This window comes from Miniopterus schreibersii (genome assembly GCF_964146895.1).
Source record: "Miniopterus schreibersii genome assembly, chromosome: 21".
Taxonomy (NCBI): Eukaryota; Metazoa; Chordata; class Mammalia; order Chiroptera; family Miniopteridae; genus Miniopterus; species Miniopterus schreibersii.
The window spans coordinates 16,022,603-16,045,507 of NC_138123.1; the positions used below are offsets into that span (position 1 = coordinate 16,022,603).

Sequence of the window (22,905 nt, forward strand, 5' to 3'; positions counted from 1 at the left end):
ATCAGTTTGCCTGCTGTTGTAGCCAATGACATGAAGCCCACAGCACTTGCCCCTGAGGGGCTTCTGATCCATTGAGATTGTTCCTTCTAGCACCGTTTATGTCACCTGAAAATCAAAGATGGGACAATGTTGAGACCTCAATAATTCAGGCTCAGGAATGATAGCCAGCTTGAATTAGTAAATAGTTTGAGTTTGAAGACTTCGTACAGTGTACTTTCTTTAGAGTGCATTCCTTTTGTGTTAATGAAAATAACGATGCTTCTTAAAAGTTTCTGCTTTATTAAAAAAGAGTAACTGCTCAGTGGTTAGAGCATAGGACCATGGACTGAAGGGTCTTGGGTTCAATTCCAGCCAAGGGCACGTACCTCGGTTGCAGGCTCGATCCCCGGCCTTGGTCGGGGTACATGTGGGAGGCAACCAGTCAGTGTGTCTTTTTCACATTAATGTTGTTTTTCTCTCTCTCCCCCTTCCACTCTCTCTGAAAAGCAAAGGAAAAAATATCCTCGGGTGAGGATTAAAAAAAAAATACTGTAATAATTTTATAAATTTTATATACTTCTAAATTTAAATATTTGAACAGTTAAGCCCACTTTAAAGAACAAATATGATTTAAAAAATCTTGTTCACACCATTGCATTTGCTAGAGCAGCAAATCGTTTTTTTTAGAGGTGACTCTGACCTCAGGTGTTTTCTGGTCGTTTACAGGTTTCAGATTGTGGTTATGCTATTTTAACAAGCGTAGGTATGAACGGTATTATGCATTAGAGAGTTTCCCCAAGTCGTCACTAATAAATAGATGATCAAACCGCAGTATTTTGTAGACGATCACCATAAACAGATGTATTAACCTGCTTTTCAGAAGGTCCTGAAATGAAACATTCAAAAGCAGTAATTTCATTAGCAAAGTTCCCACATCTCTTCAATCAGACGCCTTTCTGTGTCCAACACAGTGTAGGATGTTGTTTGCTAACTTACGTTTTTATTTTTTTACTTCATGGGGTCATTCTTTTTGTTGCTGTTAATCCTCACCCGAGGGTTTATTCTCCATTGATTTTTTTAGAGAGTGGAAGGGAGGGAGGGAGGGAGGAGGAAAGGGGGGGAGAGAGAGAGAGAGAGGGATGGGGGGGAGGGAAAGACAAACACAGAACCTGCAACCCAGGTACATGCCCTTGATTGGGAATCAAACCCGAGACCACTGAGCCACACCAGCCAGGGCTATGGAGTCATTCCTAACCTCACTTAATTTATATAAGTTACAATAAAATCATCTTAACTTGTTTTAATGATGTATATTATGTAGAAAAAGATGTTATTATAACTATTTTTTAAAAATCCTCACCTGAGGATATGTTTCTGTTGATTTTAGAGAGAGAGGAAGGGAGAGAGAAACATTGATGTGAGAGAGAAACATCAATCGATTACCTCCCGTATGCACCCTGACCAGGGATTGAACTCACAACCTGTGTGGGTATATGCCCTGACTGGGAATTGAACCCAGGACCCTTTGGTACATGGGAAGACACTCCAACCAACTGAGCCACATCAGCCAGGGCTACAACCGAATTCTTTGAGGGGCTAGTTTCCTAAAACAATGGTGGGCCTCTTCCAAGAAATAAATGCAAGATTAATATGTCTGTTGGTGAGGACAGTCCAGATGAAAGTACATGGGGTTCCTGGGTGTGTTGAATGGTTTTTTATGACAGAATGACAGATGACACTACCTATTTATAACATGGTTTTTACATCCACAATCAGCGTTTGTGTGTGATGTGTGTGCCAAATGGCCATGTTTCAGATTTCACCTGCACCTTCGGGGAGTGGAGTGACCCACAGTCACGGACACACTTGGCACAGGCTGTTGCCCTTTGCTGAAAGCATGGAAATGGACGTGGGAGAGAGTCAGCTTTGGTTAGAGCCACCAGTTAAACAAGGAGAGAACTTTGTTCCACATTCAGAGCCAGGAGTGTTCACAAACAGAAAGAAATCAGGTGAAACTCACCGACGTGTAAATCCAAACTTCAGTAGCAGTTACAAGATTCTATTGATCTGCTTTACATGTTTACTTTTCTAACCTAATTTTCACTTAAACTATAAAAATATAGTTTTACTTCCTCCTGATGTGCTTTTTCTTATTAATCACATTGGCCAGGACCTAAAGGCAAGTAGTCATATATAGCAGCACAGTTGGGTATGGAGTTTTATATTTCAACATCTGTACCAGGTACCAGTTAATTTATTACTAAAGTCTCAGAACTTCATCTTGCTCCTTAACAAGAATTTGCTAGACAAGAGACATGAGCAGGAATCGTTCAAATTATTCTCATAACACGTGAAACTTCGGGAGTGTGCTTATGTCAACTTCGGTATAGGTCAAAGAAAAGTCTGAACTAGGACAATTTAGATAAATAATTACAGAATACTTACTTTGATTTGGAAAAAGTCAACTTCAAATCCTTGCTAAAATGGAAGGCCAGTGTTAGTTAAGAGTCCACATGTTAGTTAAGAGTCCACAGGGACTTTCTAAATTGTTAAAACTTAAGCACAGGCAGAATCCTAGGTTATGTAAGTGGCTTTGAAGAGCTGTTTGGTGTATGCAACTTTGGGGTCACCAGAAGCAAGTGCCAGGGTGGTTTCAGAAGCTGTCTAATTCCAGACTGAGTAGCTTACACAAGAGAAATTTATTTTCTCACAGTTCTGGAGGCTGAAGTCCAGCATCAGGTGCCAGCATAGTCAGTTTCTGCTGAAGGCCCTCTCCCTGCTTGTAGATGGCTGCCTTCTTGCTGAGTCCTCACAAAGCAGAGAGAGAGAGACAGACAAACAGAATGTGTGCATGCACATGCAAATGCTGATTTCTCTTCTTAGATGGGCACTAATCCCATCCTGAGGGCCCCATTCTCATGACCTCATCTCACCCTATTGCCTCCCAAAGGCTACTTCTCTAAATGCCATCATCCTGGAAGTTAGGCTCACAAATGGATTTGGGGACCCAAGCATTCAGTCCATACAGACGCGCATTAGATTTGTTGGGGGAAGTGCCTGTGGTGGGTAAAGTGGGAGAGCAGAGGATGGCAGAGGGAGCCCTCAGGCCAGAGTACTTGGCTGACACCGTGCTGGGGGGGATGGCTGGGGGAGGAAGAACTCACTCTGCAGGGCCATCCTCAGGTGGCTCAGCCTGGCCAGTGGGGAGTCCTTAAGCCTAAACTGCTCTCAGAGGGTCCCACATGTGGCAGGAGTGTGACCTCTCTTGCTGGTGTGTGGCCTCTGGGGAGTGCTGGGTGTGGCAGCTGGACCGTCAGTGCCTCTGTGCTCCCGGCAGCAGGAAGCTAAGCAGCATAGCTTTATGGTGCCATGGGCATGGGAGTGGGGGAGTTAACTTGGTCAAAACTCAGGTGGCTGAACTTGAAATTTACTAGTAAAAATCTTTAAATATTATAAAATCTCTGGGTAAGGGTAGACATTTGAGACAGGTAGCCTCTGTGAATTCCATTTACCTAAGAATGTAAGTTATAAATGAGGCGAATGACAGGTGACTTAAGTCATAAACTATATACTCTTTAAAATTTTTCATATAACAGTAAGTTACTAGTGCCCTGAAGGCTGGTTTTATGTTATAACTTGCAGTTGCACGCGCCATGTCCATTTTGAGTCCATAAGTGTCATCAGAAGTCTGTCACTAGGCGCAGGGTTCCAGCTCCTGTCCTCTCGCAGAGCCTGGGAGAAGAGATGCTGCGAGAGGGGCTGGTCCTTGGGGAGGGAGACTAAAGCTGGGCGAATGAAGTGTTGAGCATGTCCCTGTGGACACTTTTCTTGGCTGTCATTCCAGAAACCTCTGCCAAAGAAGGCCTGCTGCTGTGGTGTCAGCGGAAAACAGCGCCGTATAGAAACGTCAACATTCAGAATTTCCACACCAGGTGAGCAAGGCGCCGGCCCACCCGCTCGCTGGCGCCCGGGGCAGGGAGCACTGTCACACGGGTCCTCCCCTGCCTGAGAGGCATTCGTGTTTGCAGCAGGACCATGGCCACCAAATTCCGATGCTTAGGGTTTCTCAGGGAACACGTGACTGAGGTTAGGTGCTGGTAAAACAGTTGTGCATGTACAAGCGAGTGTTGTGTGGCACTTACAAGGGTCCTCAGAACACGGGGGCGTGAGAAGCCACCTTCCTGGGCCTTCACCCCGCCTGGGAGGAGGCGGTGGAATCGCTCCTCTGTGGGAAGATGAGACCACAGCAGAGTCAGACCCAATGGCCCAACTACACCCTGGTCCCTCTGCTCCGGAATCAGCTCCCTGTGCTGAATTCAAGAGAAGTTTGAAAATTACAGACAACTGGACTAAGGAAATCCAGATACACTCTGAGAGCGCCGCTTCGGGCTTCTCTCAGGCCGATCTGTGGTCGTCCTGTGTGAGTGGAAGAGTGATTTAGCTTCTCACCCTCTGTACGTGGGTCACCCTGAATATAAGTGGGTCCCACCACCATGGAGAATCAGAGACATGAAGAACCGGGATGAGACACAGCGAAAACGTGGGGAGGTTCCTCTGGGCGGACAAATGCTATTGGAGTGTCTACCAGGTGCCAGGCACTGGGCCAGGTCTTGAGTGTGTGGAGGTGAGAAAGGCTGTCCCTGTCCCTGGATATGCTCTCCACAGGGTGAGAGGGGCCAGTGTAAATGTTAGAGGTCCCAGAAGTGCTTCCCACTTTCCTTGCTGTTCTTTCCTTTTTATTTTACAGTAAAATCTTGATACAAGGGACTAATTCGGGCAAGGGGGTGTCTGTTAAAGCCTAAATCTGTTATATAATAAAGTAGGTTTTCCGAATGCATATATTTAAAAATTGACAAATTAGTTTACCTGTTTTTACTTATGTAGACACGTTTGTGTAATTAAGTATATATGAAAAGTTTAATTTCACAGGAAAGTTTTCTATATGTATTACTGTAATTTTAGGTTTATACTGAATAGGTCTAGTAAATGCGTGCATTCCCCAGTCACTGCAAGTAAACAGATGCACATGGCTGCAGCGTGGCTTCGCACGCGTGGAAACATCAGCATGCGTTAGAACTGCTGCAGAAAAAAAACTGCTGCAGAAGGTCACGCCATGAGACAACAGAACCAATTACCTCATGCAATGCGCTGTGATCACATGCTAATTATTCACCAAACATTGCTTATGAGTGGTGACTCTCGGATTTATTTATTTATTATTATTTTAAAAAAATATATCTTTATTGATTTCAGAGAGAGGAAAGGAGAGGGAGAGAGAGAGATAGAAACATCAGTGATGAGAGAGTCACTGATCGAGCCCACAACCTGGGCATGTGCCCTGAACGGGAACCGAACCCTGATTGCTGGGATCCTAGGTCAACTCTCAACCGCTGAGCCACATCCAGCCGGGCTTGGATTTAAATATGTAGACTGTAGTTGTAGATATGCAATATTTATGTCAGCGAAATTACTACAGTGTTTTTTCCAACATATGGCCTATTCACTAAAGTTTGTTAAAAATAACAGTGAATTAGTAACACAAAAACAACCTGTTATTTTGATTATAAGCAAATCTTGGTTAAAAGCATTTTAAAATTAACAGGGTGTTAATTTTCACATATGACATATGGACTGGACATTTTGTCTGTTAAATCCGAAATCGTTAAGGTCCACAAAATCAAAGTTTTACTGTGTTGATTTTAGAGAGACGGAGAGAGGAAGAGAGGGAGGGAGGGAGTTGGATTTGCTGCTCCCGTATTCATACGTTCATTGGTTGCTTGTATGTGCCCTGACTGGAGATTGAAGCCCAACCTTGGTGGATGGAGATGACGCTCTAACAAACTGAGCTACCCGGCCGGGGCCTGCTTTTCTTCCTCTGGCTGAGAGTGGCCCAAGCACTGCAGCAGTGTGGCCCCTGGGCTCCCTTCTCCCCCTGGCCCTTTGAGGAACAAACTCCCACTTCAGCCTTTAGGTGACCCACTGGTCACCACTGGCGGGCCGGAAGCTGGGAACAGTTAGTGCTGGTGTCTCTGGGGAAGCAGACTGAAACTCACTTCCCCCCTGCTGAGTCTCTTAGGACCCTACATGTCTTTGCCTTTTAAAAAAAGATGCCTTATGAGGAAAGACAGAGGCTACCTGGGAGCTAAGGGTGGCCATTCAGGTGTGTGAGGACTCTCAGAGGCAGGCAGGTGCTGGACATTTCAGGGTTGGCATCCTTGTGCGTGGCGAGTTGGCCGACTCTAGATCTGGAATAACGGAGACCTGGGGAAGGAGGAGGAAGCAGTCGGGACTGGAGGGACAGTGACAGAGGAGGACACTGTCACGGGGCGTCTTCCCTCTGGTCACTGCTGGTGCTCCCAGCACAGAACCAGGCAAAAGGGGCAACTAGGAGGGGGCTCAGGGAAGGAGGGGGCCTGAAGCTGAAAATGGAAGTGGACCTCAAGGGGGTGGCCATCCTTGATCAGCGTGGGAAGAAGACAGGTGTTCAAGAAAGGGGCACAGGCCACTGGGTGGGTAGGGAGGAGGTGATGGGCCTTTTGTGCCTTAAGTTAGACAGAAAGCAGTTAGGGGCCCTGGGGCCTGAATTTCAGGCCACTGTCTGGGCTGTGCAGATCCTGCTGCTTTCTTGGCATTAACTCGTGTCCTGTTCTTCTCAATGGGGTGCAGCTGGAAGGACGGCCTCGGTCTCTGTGCGCTCATCCACCGGCACCGGCCCGACCTCATTGACTACTCAAAGCTGAACAAGGTCCTGGGCCCGCATGACAAGCCCACCCCCCAGCATGTGGTCCTGAGATGAGCACATCAGCACGGAGCCCCTCCTGCGCAGCACTGGGCCCCACGCACACAGCCCCGCGGCCTGGCCCCGGGGAGCACAGGCGGGGCGGCAGGAACCGCTCCCGTCACCACGAGGGCGGGACAAGACCCAGAGCCAGCCACCCTTTTAGCCCAAATTAAGCTATTTGTCGATTGCGCTTGACTTACTATGAGGCTCTATGTATGTTGTTGGAGATCTTACGTTCCTAGGTTGTAAATAGGAGAAGTGAACCCTCCAGCCTTCTTTCTCAAGTCCCTTTGCCTTTCTGAGGACCTAGTTGCAGACTTATCTACTCAGAGTTGCTAACTTGTCTCGCACACAAGGGACATTTCATAATTGTTGCACTGCTGATGCAGATATTAGTTGTAGCCTCAGAAAAGAAGTTTGAGGATTTTGTTTTTTGTTTTTCTCTCTTTAGAAAACTCAGCTTAGGGAATTTTAATTCTCCTGTTAAGCCTAAACTTTAGTGTGCTTAAGTCTCAGAGAGGCTTTGGACTCTTCCTTCAAAGAAGTTTAGGAATGTAGCCTGTGCTGGGGTAGAGAAATCGGGCCCATCCCTCGTGGTGAGCGGCCGGCGCTGCCTTAGAGGGAGCGCTGCGTGGAGGTTCGAGACCGGCCTGCCTCGCTCCTCTGGTGGCCCGCAGGGCGCTGCTCGGTTGCTGGTGTGCTTAGCTGGCCCTTCACACCCTGTTTCGTGTTTGACGGGTCCTGTCCTCTGCATGCGGCCCTCACCTGTGTGGCCTGGATGGTCGTTGGCGGTGTCCTGGCTGTCCCCGCGTGTTAGCTGTCACCTGCTCACCATCTCCCCGAGACTGGCACCACGGCACTGGGATGGAAGGTCACCTACAGGAATGGAGCCACCAGAATTTCTCAGCTTTTCAAAGCTTATATTTTATCCCCAAGCTTTCGAAATGTTTCAGACATACAATGTATAAATTTTTCAATCAATCTATTCTATTTGCAAAATGAGGCGATTGTACTAGATGCATAGACCTAGTTTTACTAGCAGTTTATAATGATCAGTTTTTATTACAAAAGGTCCACAGACCTGTGCTAATTTGCCATCTCTGATGAGTATAAAAATGGTAATTAACAATAGCAGCTAATACTTATATAGCTCTAGATAACAGTTATAAATAAATACATATATGTTTATTATATATGAACATGTATTAATGTGTGTGGTATATAACATATTAATATGTTTATACATATATATACATTAATATTGATGCATATATTAATACAAGTACTCATCTATTATATATATACACATACACATGTGTTCAATCTTTGTAATGCACAATAAATAGAATATATTGCACCTATGAACATCCCAGTTTTACTGATGAAGACAGTGAGGAATTCAGTGATCTGCCCACGGTCACATGGACAGTTGCTGAGCCAAGAAAATCCTTAATTGCCACATTTTATCTCTGTAAGTTACAGTCTAAATGAGATCACTCTCACAATGCCTCAGATTCACTCCTCTCCGTTTTTAATGCTGAACATTTTCTAATATATTAAACAAAAAGAAGGAAACTTTTACTAGGCTCTGTGGCTTTATGAACATTTGCATGAAGTATCCAGGTAGGACGCCCTGTATGACGCAGCTACTTTCTATGAAATGCTCACATGCTTCGTTTACCAATGTTTAGTTGGAAAAGCTTTTTGCCTGAAATAATCAGATGCTCTGTGAGGCAGGAAGCTTGCTTGGTGTCTTCCCTGGGTGCTGTGACAGTGTTTGAAGCCTGCACCTTTAATGTTTCACCATATTAAATCAATGTGCTCTTGGCAAAGCATTGCCGTTTCTAAGTGTGTAAATGGTTTTGATGTTAAATTCACCAAAGCCATTCCCAACTAACACTACCTTTCGTTTTGACTTTTCTTTCTTACATTCCCCATCCCCCCATTCATAACCGTCAATCCTTTTAATGGGTCAAAATAAGAGATGTTAAGTCCTTTAGTTTTTCAGTATTTCAGTTCTGCACCTCTGGTTAAATTGATTTTGTTGCATTTTATATATATATTTAACCACTTTTACAGTGGAAGATAAATGTAATCTTAAGAAGAAAACTTTCTTCACAATTTTCATTTGCAATTTGAAGTTTTCATAATTTCTTCTCATCTTTAACATCCAGGAACATGCGTTTGATCTTTGGACCATCTGGTAACATGTGTCACTCACCTGGCACTCACCAGGTGGCACATTTCCTTCTCTTCGCCCCTTTGCTTTTGTACATTTAAAACAAGGTTTCAGCTAATTCTCCGTGATTACCTTCCAGACCCTGCCCAGAGAAAGTGCCTACAGTGTTCCTCCCGCCCACAGAGCCTTTGTTCTCTTACACCTTTGCTCCTGTTTTATGAATTGCGTTGTGCATGGATTGTGTGGTTTTGCATCATTTTTTATGTTCTTCTAAGTGTTTGACATGATTGGGAAGAGATAGGAAGGAAAATCATTTATATTATTATGATTTTGTGTGGAAGGGAAGGTCTCTTCCCCAAAGTGAGATATATAGAGAACGTTATTCATGCGTCCTGTTCAAAAATACACTTTTAAAATCTGTGTGTGCTGTTTTCCTACAGGATGACCCAGTAGGAAATATTAACCTGGCCATGGAAATTGCAGAGAAGCATCTGGACATTCCCAAAATGCTGGATGCTGAAGGTGAGATGACCGTGCTACCTGCTGGCTCTGATGAAGTCTGTGGCTGTGTAGCTGTGGCCATGCATGGGGATTAGTGAGACTTTATAGTCAGGTTACATCTGGAGCACTTAGGATTCTTCAGTGAGTATTAGGGGATTTCATGTGTAGCTTGTTTATAAATGATTTTTAAAAATCCTGCACACATACCAAAAAAGCCAGCAAGACTATGGTGAAAGGATTTGGTAAAAGGTTCAGATCTGGCAAAGAAACAGAATGCTTTGGTTTGTGATTTTCAAAGAAAAACTTTCTATTTTAATTTTTTAGCAACATAAATATTCTTATTGCATAGAGACAACTTCAGTAAATAAGTCTTCTTGTGAAGCGCTTAAGACTCCACAAGGAAAAAGTCTTTCCTTCCAACCAGAAGATACTGAATCAAAATGTAGATTGTACCTGTCAAACTTTCACATTTCACACTTAACCTTTAAAAGACGGCATTTAAAAGACAGCATCATACAAACTCCTTATATTTTCCAGGATCAACTGTACAAATAATGGTGTCTTTCCTTTTGCCTGTAAAAAAGAACGTATATGCTTAGGTTTCTGAGTATTTAACCTTTAAAAGACGGCATTTAAATTCCGTCAGCATTTAAATTCGGCCAGCGGGACCCACTCCTTGCCGGGAACTAAAGTTCCCTTTCATCGGATAAAGGTTAACTAGTCCAAGTTAACTTCTGTTTAGTTAGATCTGAAAGAACTTGTAAGTATGCAGTTCAGCATCACTCCTGCGGGGAACAGTTTCACATGCCTTCCGTGATCTCCATACACGGTGAATCATAGTTGTACCTACAGCAGGCTCACCATTTAAACCACAGATGTGGGGACCATCCGTTCATCTCACTTACTCGCGCTCACTCATGGTGCAGCAGACACTTATTGAGCGCTTCCTGTGAACGAGACCCTGGGTACCCAGGAGGTAACGAGGTGTGATGAAGGGTCCTGACCTCAGGGAACTTAGTCACTGTGCTTTTGTTACTGTTACTCCCCAGTGGTCCATCGCGTCCACAGATTCATTGCTGAGAAAAGCAAAGAACTTGATTACAGTCAGTAGTCAATCTTCTGTTTCTCCTCATGTTTGGTGATTGCGTTACGGCTGCTATAACAAGTTACCACAAGCTGGGTGCCTTAAAACAACAGAAATTTATTCTCTTGCCGTTCTGTAGACTCTAGTCAAAGCCAAGGATTGGCAGGGCCGCGCTCCCTCCAAGGCCCCCAGGAGAGGATTCTTCCTGGCCTCTTACAGCTTCGTGAAGCCCAGACCTTCCCTGGCTTGTGGTGGCAGCGCTACAATCTCTGTCTCCACCAGGCGTCTTCCCTCTGTGTGTCGTTCCCTCCTCTTGTAAGGACATCAGTCAAAATGGATTAAGGGCCCTCCCTACTCCAACAAGACCTCATCTTAACCTGAGCCCTACTGTCAAATAAGGTCACATCCACAGGAATCAGCATAGCTTTTTGGGGGACATAACATTGATCTTTCAACTAAGATTCTAATTTTACCTATTTATTAATTTAACCATTTATCAAACACCTGTTTTATTGGTGTTAATTCTACTTATGGCTCCTCCCAAGTCTTTAGAGGGAGAAAGTCAATAAAACCATGAAGCAGCAACAGAGAGAAGTCCTTTGCCCTTTCCCCTATCTGTCCTCTCTAAGTTTGCATTTGTGGGGTCTCTCCTTTGACCTTCCCATATGGTAAACAATTACCCAGAGTTTACCCACTTGAGTTAATAGCTAAGACACTAAAGAGGGGAGAAGTGGGGTACCGTCTGGTGCATTCATCTTTCAGTTCACTTGTGCCTCCCTAACATGCTACAGTTGAGGGCAAGTTCCCGTTCACCGTTATCTTTACTCCGGCCTGTGGACATTCTTCTTGGTTCTTCAGTTTCTCCTTGGGCTCTGAGCCCTGGTCAGGGCACATGTCCGTTCTCTGTGTCCTTTGCAGCTGATGGGATGTGCAGCTGATGGGATGTTAGCACTCTATTCATCTCCTCCACGTGGCAACCCCCACCTCCCATTACTTTTCTTCATCTTTTTGAATGGTTCAGAGAAATTCTCACAAGCTATATCATTCCCTTTGTAGAGTAATTTGTCATAAGAATCGTCTGGCTGGCCTAATGTGGGGACGCGGGGACACACCTACCGCCCCTGCAGCCCCAAGCTAGCCTTTGTGTCTCTGCTGCCGACATTGGGACTTTCACCTGCACAGCATCTTGCTAACTTCTCTTATTCCCGCCACCTTTATTGTCCTGTTGTACCCTGGTCCCCCTCAGGTCACTCGCCCCACCTGCTGCTCTTTACCTGACTTCCTGTCATTCGTGTGTGTTGATCTCTGAGCCCAAGTGGGATTTTCTGGTGGCTAATTGTAACCGGCAGTAAGAACTGCAGAAACACTTCCTCATCCTACTGTTTTCCTGCCTTTTTTTTTTTTTAAAAAATATATCTATTGATTTCAGAGAGAGGAAGGGAGAGGGAGAGAGAGAGAAACATCAATGGTGAGAGTCATTGATTGGCTGCCTCCTGCACGCTCCCTGCTGGGGATCGAGCCCACAACCCAGGCATGTGCCCTGACCGGGAATCGAACCTCAATCTCCTGGATCCTAGGTTGATGCTCAACCGCTGAGCCACGCCGGCCGGGCTGTCTTCCTGCTTTTAAAAGGGTGTGGAAGTTGTATCCCTGTTTCCTCTGCAAAGTTCTTTTGAGTCGGCACCAGGTTTATATGTGCGGGCGCATCTGCTCTGTGTGGGTTTGCAGAAGGACCTTGCTGACCACGGGCTGCCACATGCACAGAGGTGGAAGTCTCTGGGACTGTCACATGTGCGTCCTGTGGGGTCAGGTCTACATCTGGCCACGGACTTGACCAACTCTGAGCTAGCGTCCCTTCTCCCTGGCAGTGCCTTCATTTCTGTTGGCAATTCTCAAACGTGCACAGAGGCGTGACTTTGCAGGTGTGACTTCTTTGGCTCGAGCCCAGGTTCCCACAGCAGGAGTGTGTGGACGACGGAGGACCGTGGCTCCGACTCCCCGGAGGCGGCTCGCGGGCCTGCTGTTGGGGCGCGGGAGCAGTTAACCTTGTTTTCTCCACACAGATGTAGTAAACACGGCCAGACCCGATGAGCGAGCCCTAATGACTTATGTCTCCTGTTACTATCATGCTTTTGCGGGTGCGCAGAAGGTGAGGACTTAAGACACGAGTCACCACTCACCCCTCGCCTCCTGTGTCTTCATCTTTTCTATTGTTTTTCTCTTTCCCCTCTCCTCTGAGTAGGAGACCCGCCTGGCTCTGAGGGGCGGCTGTGTGTCTTCTTTAGTGTAGTTTTCTTTGAAACTTGCTTTCTGTCCGTGCACCAGTGTGCCGTTCATGTTTGTTCTGCGGAAGGTTCCACACTGTTACACAACCCACGTCCTTTCTGTTAACACTCTCTGGAAACCCAGCGACTAGGTTTCACTTCAGGGAACTACAAGGTGTCTTTTTAACTTCATTCTGTCCAGCGACTGAGCTCAGTTTAAAGTTAAAAAGCAATAAGCAAAAAAGGTACAGCCGAGGTGGAGGAGGAAGGACGCATGTCACAAGGTTCTGTTTTTCTTTCCTGTTTGTTAATTCGGCAGCTGACGTAAACGGTAGCAAGAGTCGTGGTGTGTACAAGCCGCGCACACCCTTCTCTGTCCGTGTTTTGTCGCCCTGGGGGACTTCTGTCAGTGGCGTGGTAGGTATGTGTGGAGGCATCACAGACACTGTCCCGTGAATTTCATCTTCACACCAACTGCCGGTCTCAGAGCAGAAGGCAGTTGTCGGGGTGCTTGGGGAGGGGGTACGGCAAAGAGACGGGGCACAGACTCTGCTGCCGTATCCAGCATCTCACACGGTGACCGGCCTTACTCGAGGCAGAAGTGGCGGACGACCTTATGGTCAAAGGGACGTGGCCCATGAGTCATTTAAAGTGTCCTGGAGCTCTGGCTCTGATCGCAGCACACGAGCTCCCACATTAATGCCTCGACTGCACTTTCAAAAGATATCGAGGGTGAGGAGGAAAAAGCCCTCAGTTTGGTTATTTAAAAAGCGCTGGTTCGAATCGCTGCGCTCGAGAACCGTCTCGGTGCTGTCCAAGGTTCGGGGCTGTGGGCCCAGAGACAGAACCTGTGGGCCTAGACCCATTTGGCCTTCCCTGGTTCACCCTGGCTTCTGCTCTCCGTGTGTGTTCTGTGCTGTTTTCCCTCCCTCAGACATTGTGAACACCCCCAAACCGGACGAAAGGGCCATCATGACGTACGTGTCCTGTTTCTACCATGCTTTCGCGGGCGCGGAGCAGGTACCTACACGCATCCACGGGGCTGCGCTGCCCCCGCATGGTGTCTGTGTGTGTGTGTGTGTGTGTGTGTGTGTGTGCGCGCACGCATGTGCGCGTCCACACACCTCACATCTGCCTCGGAGTCTTTCCAAGTGTTTGTGATGACCTAATACGGCAAGTTCCAAACTGTGAATACTTTTTCTTAACAGCTTTAACTTTAGACAGTTCCTGAAGTGTTTTATCTCTCTTTCCTTCTAAGATACCGCTTTTATTTGATTAGTAAATTGTGGGAAACATTTGTGCTTTAGGAAAAAACAGGTGCCGCAGACATTGAGCCATGTCCACTGAGAGTAAAGGGGAAATTCACCCGGGAGGGTGGGTGCCTCCTGGTGCCCTGGTTCTGAGAAACCTAGAAACTGCCTTCACTGCTCAGGGATTTGTTCCAACATCTTTCAAGACTAATCCCATTTTAACTGAAATGGGGAGAGGATTATGGTGTTAGAACCTCAAAAAAATTCACATTCTCTAAGACAAGCAGCCTGCGGGATGGTCATTATGGGTAAATGTCCTTTTCTCCATCTTCACCTGTTTCTGTCTCGAGCCCCCTTCATGTACCTGTACATGGAGAATCCAATGGGCTGGGTGGACAAAGGCTGTGTTACCCCTGTGCTCTCTAAGACCATCACAGCACGTGAGGATCACCAGGGCCTTAGAGGCAAGGCTGTGGGACAGGCTGTAGGCCTGGAAGCCCGGATGGCACGATGCTCTTCTTGACTCAACTGTGACCAGGTTCGAGGCGCTTTGCCAGTCCAGGCCCAGGTTTCCCTCCACAACACAATGATAGAGAATCATTACCTCACCAACTTCTTGTGTTGGGTGAACGAGGTCTTAGAGCCCTCAGCTCTGGGGAAGGATCCACCTAGCAAGTTCTACATGTCCATTCAGGAGAGGCCATCAGTGAGCGCAGTGCAGTCACAAGTGTTCAGGACCCGCCATTTCTGCTTTGGTTCAAAGGCTAGTATTACTCAGGGAGTTCTCACCCCACGGTCCCGAGGCCGGGACGTGAGAGGCATGCTCAGGCAGACACTCAGGGACCTGAGATGTTAGTTTCCTCGACCCATGCATTTCTGTTACTAATCACTTGATGTTTACAAAGTTTGTGTTTGGACTAATGGTTCTTCCCACTGTGCCCTACAGTATACTCAGCCTGCTCTGTAAGTCTGTGTGAACACTGTAAAAAGGTGTGAAATGACTCATTATTAAACAGCCGCCCTGTCTCCTCCACCCTAACCTGGAGTCTGTGCCATGCACAGCACGCGCCTTCCTCGCCCTCTCCTGCCCACCGCGCTCAGTTGTGTGTGCACGTCTGTCGACAGAGCTGTCCTGTTTACCTATTGTGTTTTACAGGCCGAGACAGCAGCTAACAGGATATGTAAGGTTCTTGCTGTGAATCAAGAGAATGAGAGGCTGATGGAAGAATATGAGAGGCTAGCGAGTGAGGTAAAGGAAACGGTGACCCACAGTCCTGTTTGTACCCACCCAGAGGGTGAGGCAAGAGGGTGAGGCGAGAGGGTGAACACGGGTTGTCAGTGTTGTTTCTTTGCATTTTTCATCTCAGATGGAATAAAAGTAGGAAAACACAGTTGAACTGAGGGTGGTTCATCTGTAGCAACATAATTGGCACGAAGGTGATCCAATGGGCCTTTGAACCAGCCCAGAGCACAGAGGTGGTTTGCACATTGAAGAAGCAGAACGTGGTCTCATTGTCAGCTGGGCACCTCCAGGCCGGGCTCCCTGAGACAGCATTACACTGTTTCCCTGGTTCTGACACCACAGAGGCTGCTCGCCTTGTTCAGGAGCCTGGGCCACAGTGACCCAGCTCAGAGGAACTGCCCCGTTGGGTTAGATGTGGCTGAGCCTCAAGTATGACTGTCTAGAGAGAAATGTGGGGAAGGCCAAGCCTCTGTCCCAATGTTTGCACACGAGTTTCCGTGATGCTCGGCAGCTGGGTGCCCTGTTAGAATAGCACTTTCCATGTTGCTCTTTTGTTCTGTTTTAGCTTCAGGGGAACTCAGCACACAGCTTACGGCTGAGGGGAGGTGCACAGCCACATCCTCTCTGGAAGGACCTCAGTCATGGTCACACAGGCACACACCAAGTAATGTTCATCCCAAATTAATACAGCTGATATTGGCTGTTCTGGACAGAATACCAGGACACGGGAGGGAACCTTCCCAAGGAAGGGCTTATGTTAGTCCAGCTGAATGGCACCGAGTTCATACCTTCACACTGCTGCTGGGGGAAGGGTCCGTGGCTGTGTTGTTTAACCCAGCGATGGACTTCAGGGCCGAAGCATCACCGGGACCTGAGGACCACGATCCCAGTTAATATGTCCTTCCTTTTCCTCCTCAGACCCTCAGGCTGGGGCACATCACCATTTAAACGAATTTTTATTATTTGCTGCCATTTTCTAAGTTATCATAAGTGTGCATTATTCATGGCTTTTCAGCAGGTCATTTCTAAGACTTGGTAATTCAAGACAATGTACTTTGTCCTCAGGCATTCACTCCCATTTCACTTTTATCGTGTGGATTTCCTTGAAAGCTAGATATCAAATTAAAATATACTTTAGCATTGAGTCAGGCCCAGATTCACAATACGTTTGCTAGTAAATAAATTCATTAGATTGGAGCTTAAATTAAACCATTTCTTCGCTGCATTTTCACACTGCACTCCACCTTGTCAGGTGATTTTTTTGGTTTTGATTTTTTTTTCATTTGAAAGTCCATCCAGCATTTGTCTGCTAATGTCTGGTCCTCGAGTCCTGTAAATGTCACACATGTGTGAAACATGACTCGTGCTGACTGAGTCCCACCTGTTGTGTGGTGGTGTCGGGGCGATCGCTGGTGGCCGCTGGAGGGACGCTGAGTTTCCACTCATGCACAGAGGCGCCTGTCCTCTCCTTTCAGGCGGGGCCTCATCCTTCTGTAGTTTAGGAACATTAAGTTAATCCATCCCAAGTTGTGAGATGGGTTTTTAGCGGGGGCACCTTGCTGGTGTTTTCAGCAGTACTCATGTGTTTTGGGAACAGCTTTTGGAATGGATCCGCCGCACGATCCCCTGGCTGGAGAACCGGACCCCTGAGAAGACCATGCAGGCCATGCAGAAGAAGCTGGAGGACTTCCGGGATTACCGCCGGAAGCACAAGCCCCCGAAGGTGCAGGAGAAGTGCCAGCTGGAGATCAACTTCAACACCCTGCAGACCAAGCTGCGGATCAGCAACCGGCCGGCCTTCATGCCCTCCGAGGGCAAGATGGTGTCGGTGAGTGGCCGCTGGGGACCGTGGACATCTCACGTTGTCTCAATTAATGAACAGCTTCATTCTTGGTGTCTCCTCCTGACCACCATGCATCTCTTGACTCCTCTCTGCACTGGTGTGGAGCCTCCTAGACAGCAGGCCTTTAATAAACCTGATGAAGGGCCTCGTCCTTTCCTCCCTCTGCGTGACTGGCCATGTGTCCCCGCCAGGCCTGCCAGCAGCTAGAATAAGAGGCCTCTGTTCCCGGCTGTCATGACCCCTGTTCCTCCTCTTGAGGGCTCAGCCCTGCATCTGCCTCCCTCCCTTTGCATCATCAGTCCCTTCCTCTGCCAAGTCCCTCACATCAGCACACAGAGCTCTCTAGATCCTGCCAAACAGAGCAAGGGCTCCGTGACTGCACATCCCTGGAGTGTCCTGTTTCTTGGCCCCCCTCACAGTGGACATCTAGAGAGAGGTCTTTCGGGGACTGGCTTTCAGCTCCTCCCCGCTCCTTTGCTCTTTACTCTTCTCCCTGAAGTAACCTGGCTCTGTCCCCTCCCCCAAGACTGGTCTCACCCAAGTCCACAGTGTCCATGTTGACGATCCTATCACTGTCATTTCTATTTCCTGTTCTCTGTAGCTTTGAGCCTGCTCACTGCCGCCTCTTTCCCAAAGCTCCTTCCGCCCTTGAACTTACTGTTTTCTTCCTGCCTCACCAGTGGGTCCGTCCAGTCGCTCTCCAGGCTTTGTCTCCTCTGCCCTGTCTGCAGACAGAGGCTCCTGGCTTCATGCTGACGTCTTCTCTGTCCCCACCCCTTCAGGTGATCTTGCCCAGACCTGTGGCTCTGATCACCACCCAAATGCCAATGCCTCCCAGACTTCAATCTCCAGCTCAGACTTTTCCCCAGGTCCAGGTTCATGGATCCGCTTGTACGTCTCAAAGCATTTCAGACCTAACACATCCAAGAGTCCCTGCAGTGTTCTCTTTCTTAGTGAACCTCTAAGTTACTGAGCCCCAAACACAGGGTCATCACTGACCCTCCCTTTCTGTCACTGTCTGGCATCCAGTCCCTCAGCTTCCAGATCACGTCTTAAATCTGTGCCCTTCTCTGCACTCCGCTGCTGTCCCTTGGCCAGGCTACCGTCTTGGCCCTCTTACTGGCTCTTTTTCTTTTGCCCCTAAAATTTGTTCTCTACATAGCAGCCACCACCATCTTCCTAAATGTAAACCAGAGTGTATCTCCTTCCTTCTCAGAACCCCCCAGAGTATTTAGGGTAAGATGTAGGCTCATTCTCCTGCCTCTAGGACCCCATGTGCTCACCCCTCGCCCCCCCGCCTGGCTGCTCTGCCCTCACTCACCACAGGAGCATGTCCCCCGGGCCTTCAGCTTGTTCCCAGGGCCTGGAGCCTCACTTTCCACTTCTGCGCAAAACTAGCTCTTCTGTCACTTAGGTCTCAACTCAAATGCCACCTCCTCAAAGGGGAGGGGTCTCCTCTAAGTGACCTGCCTGAAGCACCTGCCCCCATGGGCTCTCGGCATCACCTGGCCCTGTGTTGTCTTCTGGTCATAGCATATCACTGTCTGGAGCGAACTTGTTTAGTTATTGTCTTTCCGCCCCCCGACCATTGTGAAGGCTGCACGGGGACAGGGACGTCACAGGTGAGCCCAGGCCCTGGGTCAAAGTTGTGAGAGGACTCACTTTGAGGCTCCCTCGTCCAGCTCTGTCCACATCTGAGGAAGTATCAGGCATTTGTTAATTCCTGAGAACAGCTATATTATTTTAAAAGTCCCGGATGATAGGCTTTTAGAAGCTAATAAATTTGAATGGTGGTTGGTGGGGGAAGGAGGTAAGGGAAGGAAAACACTGTCGGCCACACAGTGGAGGGGTTCCAGGGGAGCCCGAGAGGCTGGTGGGTGATGGCCGGGCTGCCCTGTCCTCGCACACCCAGGACATCGCCGGGGCCTGGCAGAGGCTGGAGCAGGCGGAGAAGGGCTATGAGGAGTGGCTGCTGAACGAGATCCGGAGGCTGGAGCGCGTGGAGCACCTGGCCGAGAAGTTCAGGCAGAAGGCGTCCACGCACGAGACCTGGGCTTATGGTGAGCGACCTGGCTGGGGCTGGGGACAGAGCCACGAGTGCAGCTACTAACTCTGTCCCTAACCCCCGGGACCCTGTGGGCAGGGTCCTTGCCTCCCTCCTCTCTGCTCTCTCCTACTAAACCTCTTATTTTCTAATCAAGCAGATAATGTATTTTTCATGAAATAGCCTCGAAATGTGTCTTCCCACACTTGGCTGTGGGGCCTGGCCTCCTGGCCACCTCACTCTTTCCTGCTTGACTCCACTGTTGCTGTTCATTCCCTAACTGTGGGTCAGACAGCCTGGCTTCTGCCAATAGGATGTTTGTTAAATGCCACAAAGCAGCATAATTTCCCACTTAGGAAACCTGCTACGAAGGAAGAATGCAGGTATCGTCTAGTCTCAACGTCATTTCCCTCAGATTCGTCTCCCCCTTGGGGTTTGCACAGTCCTGTGCCTGTAGCCGTAGCCATGAACTGTGCTGCTCACATTTCCCACTGGCTGCTGTTTGCTGAGCTCGAACAAAGTTCTCCCCCACCCCCGGATAGGAGGTGCCCTCGTCCTGCGGTCCCTTGTGCTCTATATGGTCTGACTGTCAGGTTTGCACACGAGACAGTGAGAGGCACAGACCTGGACCTGGACATGGAACCAGACAGCTGGAGCCCATCCTTGACACTTCTCAGCTCTGTGCCTCTCAGGTGTCCCCTTCACAGTGGGAATGACAGTCACACATCCCTTGCAGGGTTCACAAAAATGTAATCTGTTCATATTCATAAGGTGTTTAAGCCAGTATGTGGCACATAGTAAGTGCAAGGCTGTCACAGTTAAATATGTGGTCATTGCTTCTGTTTCCAGTTTTTATAGAATTAAGTCTTAAAGGGCATCAACAAGGGGATGAATGTGGGTCCTGTTATAACTGCAGCCGTTGCATGATTTAAGGAATATTTGTGGGAAAATAAGTAGAAGTTCGGAGAGAAAATTGTCTAATTTATTAGGGAAAAAAATACAGGTTACATTTAACCACAGAAAGTAAAGCTTTCAAACAAACAAACAAAAATGTAGGGTCCAGATTGGACCTGTGGGTAGGCAGACAGAGTTCACGTGTGGTATCTGGCGATCCAGATGGCTGTGAGCTAATGACTAACAACCAAGCGTCACACTGGAAGATCACAGCCTTGCTGCCAGAATCCTGACCGAGCAGGTTTGGTATTTAGAAGGTGGACGTGGGCTTTCGTCCTCAGCAGAGCGGTCCCCGTCCGGCTTTCTTCCCCCTCCTCCTGGTTGACCCGTCACAGAACTTTGCAGGCTCAGAAGCCACCGTGTGACATAGGAGTATTCTCACTCTCCCGACAACCTTTGCAGGCAAAGAGCAGATCTTGCTGCAGAAGGATTACGAGTCAGCCACGCTGACCGAGGTGCGGGCCCTGCTGCGGAAGCATGAGGCCTTCGAGAGCGACCTGGCGGCGCACCAGGACCGCGTGGAGCAGATCGCAGCCATCGCACAGGAGCTCAAGTACGTGCTGCTGCGGACACCCATGGGCATGGGGACAGTCGAAGGACTCCCCAGAGCCTTCTCAGGGAGGGGCACGGGCCTGGCCTTCCTTTCCAGTGTGGAGTTTAGGGAGAGCGAAGCTGGAGGAGTCTGGGATGGAATTCATCCTGTTTTTCTAAACAGATGAACCGATTTGGTTTTGGTTCTTTTGTTGGGGGGATCCCTGCATGCCCCATTCTGCAGCACCCCGCCCCAGCAAGGCAGTCGGATGAGAAGCCGCAGGGAGGCCCAGAGCACAGCTCACAAAGGTGGCCCACCAGGCCTGGGCGCGGGCAGTGACCACACTGCGCGTCCAGAAACCAAAACAAGCAGAAATAACACCTCTGAAGAAGGAAACCGTACGGCCCTGCTTATCATGAATAAGTGCCCGCTCTGTGCAGGTGCAGCCTCTGGCAGTGGCCGCTCTCCGGGAGAGGGGCCGCCCTGCAGTGTTGCCAAGTTTCTTTAAAGACCCTTGTCCCATTTGATAAATACAAATTTCATCCCCTGTTCCTTTTCCCCATCATTATCACTGATATGTTTGCACAGTTTTAGAGCCTGTCGCATAGTAACACAAATGTGTTTTATTTTACTTTAAAAAACATTTTTACTGATTTTTAGAGAGAGAGGGAGAGAGAAACATGGATCTGCTGCCTCCTGCACACCCCTCAACGGGGATTGAGCCTACAACGCAGGCATGTTCCCTGACTGGGAATCGAACCGCCAAACTTTTGGTGCACAGGTCAATGCCCAACCCACTAAGCCACACCGGCCAGGGCACACAAATGTTTATTTTAATATGTTATATTTTTATACTCCCATGATCCTCAGCTCTGAGGAGAGCAAACTCCTCAATTAACAGATACAGCCTCTTTTAAGAGTATCCTATTTTTTGGCCTTGCCCAAATAAGCTCTTAATCAATATATGTGGTCATCATATCCAGTCTGCACTGTATTCGTGGCCTCTGCACTCTCTGACTTCTCATGCTTCCTGAATGTTGGATGTTTGGCTGGTCATTAAAATCACAAAGTGAGGGGGTGAGCTCTGGCCAGTAGGCCAGTTGGTTACAGCGTCGTCCCGATATGCCAAGGTTTCAGGCTTGATCCCTGGTTAGGGCACATACAAGAAGCAACAACTAAATGCATAAATGAATGGAACAATAAATTGATTTCTCCCCCCCTTCCTTCCTCTCTCTCTAAAATCAATAAATAGACATTTTAAAAATGAAGTGGTGAAAGAAACTCAAGTCATTCAATGTTCTGTAATAGATCCCATGAGTAATTTGAAATAGTCTTAAGTGTTGCCCAAAAATTTAAGTAATAATTTTTTTAATCCTCACTTGAGGATATATTTAGAGAGAGGAAGGGAGAGAGAGAAAAAGAGAGACACATTGATTGGCAGCCTCCTGTATATGCCCCAACTGGGGATCAAACTTGCAACCCAGGTATGTGCCCTGGAAATGGAACCTGAAACCTTTTGGTGGACAAGAGGACACTCCAACCGAGCCACCCAGCCAGGGTGGTAATCATTTTATTATTATTATGTTTCCAGGTATCCCTAATGCCTATTTCTTCTCACAGTCAAGAGAGGAACCACGTACGGAATTTAAATATGAGGTCATCTTATTGATATTGATGACCCTGTCCCTTTTATCTTCCCTAAAATAATAAATCAAGCTGTGTGTGCAGCTTTCAAAGTGCCTGTAAAGTGGTGTGCCCCGCGATGGAGACCCTAGCTCTGTGAAAGCAGTTATGTGTAGAACTAACACATACGCATTAAGAGAAGAGGGAGAAATGTTTACCCTAAATATTAACCGTGAGCCCGAGCATTGGCATCCCCGTTACGCATTAGTAGAAGGATTCCTGCATGTTTTTTGAAGTCTTTTTTCTCTTTAATGTTAGCATTTTAAAGAGCCGTAGCCTTTCCACTTTGCATTCAAGGCTGTGCAAAGTGCTGGTATGTTTGGTTGGTTTTGTTTTTTATGATAACAATAAGCACAGGAACCTCAGTCCCTCTCGGTCAGGGATGTGCACGTGTGTTTAGAAAACTGCTCCTAAGACCTGAACAAGCTCTGGCTCAGTGACAGGGAGCTTCTTACCCCCTGGAGGGACACTCGGATCACAGCCATTGCTTCTCCTTCCTCCAGCAACAGAAACAACAACACTCTGTAAGGACAAGTTAATGTTATTTAGGAGGGAGAGAAACAAGTAA

The 22,905-nt window shown here is 47.7% G+C and overlaps 1 protein-coding gene across 2 annotated transcripts in view; it reads left to right on the plus strand.

The window, feature by feature from the left end:
* Positions 1-22,905, plus strand: part of ACTN2 (actinin alpha 2) — a 69,841-nt gene that overhangs the window by 28,968 nt on the left and 17,968 nt on the right. Inside the window, exons 5-12 of one of the 2 annotated variants that reach the window (XM_081123917.1) lie at positions 3,824-3,911; positions 6,646-6,724; positions 9,380-9,461; positions 12,588-12,673; positions 15,195-15,287; positions 16,879-17,109; positions 19,037-19,184; positions 20,525-20,675. In XM_081123917.1, coding sequence (XP_080980043.1) covers positions 3,824-3,911; positions 6,646-6,724; positions 9,380-9,461; positions 12,588-12,673; positions 15,195-15,287; positions 16,879-17,109; positions 19,037-19,184; positions 20,525-20,675 — 958 coding nt within the window. Of the gene's footprint in view, positions 1-3,823; positions 3,912-6,645; positions 6,725-9,379; positions 9,462-12,587; positions 12,674-13,722; positions 13,809-15,194; positions 15,288-16,878; positions 17,110-19,036; positions 19,185-20,524; positions 20,676-22,905 lie in introns of both variants that reach the window. The other variant, XM_081123916.1, reaches the window with a different exon arrangement.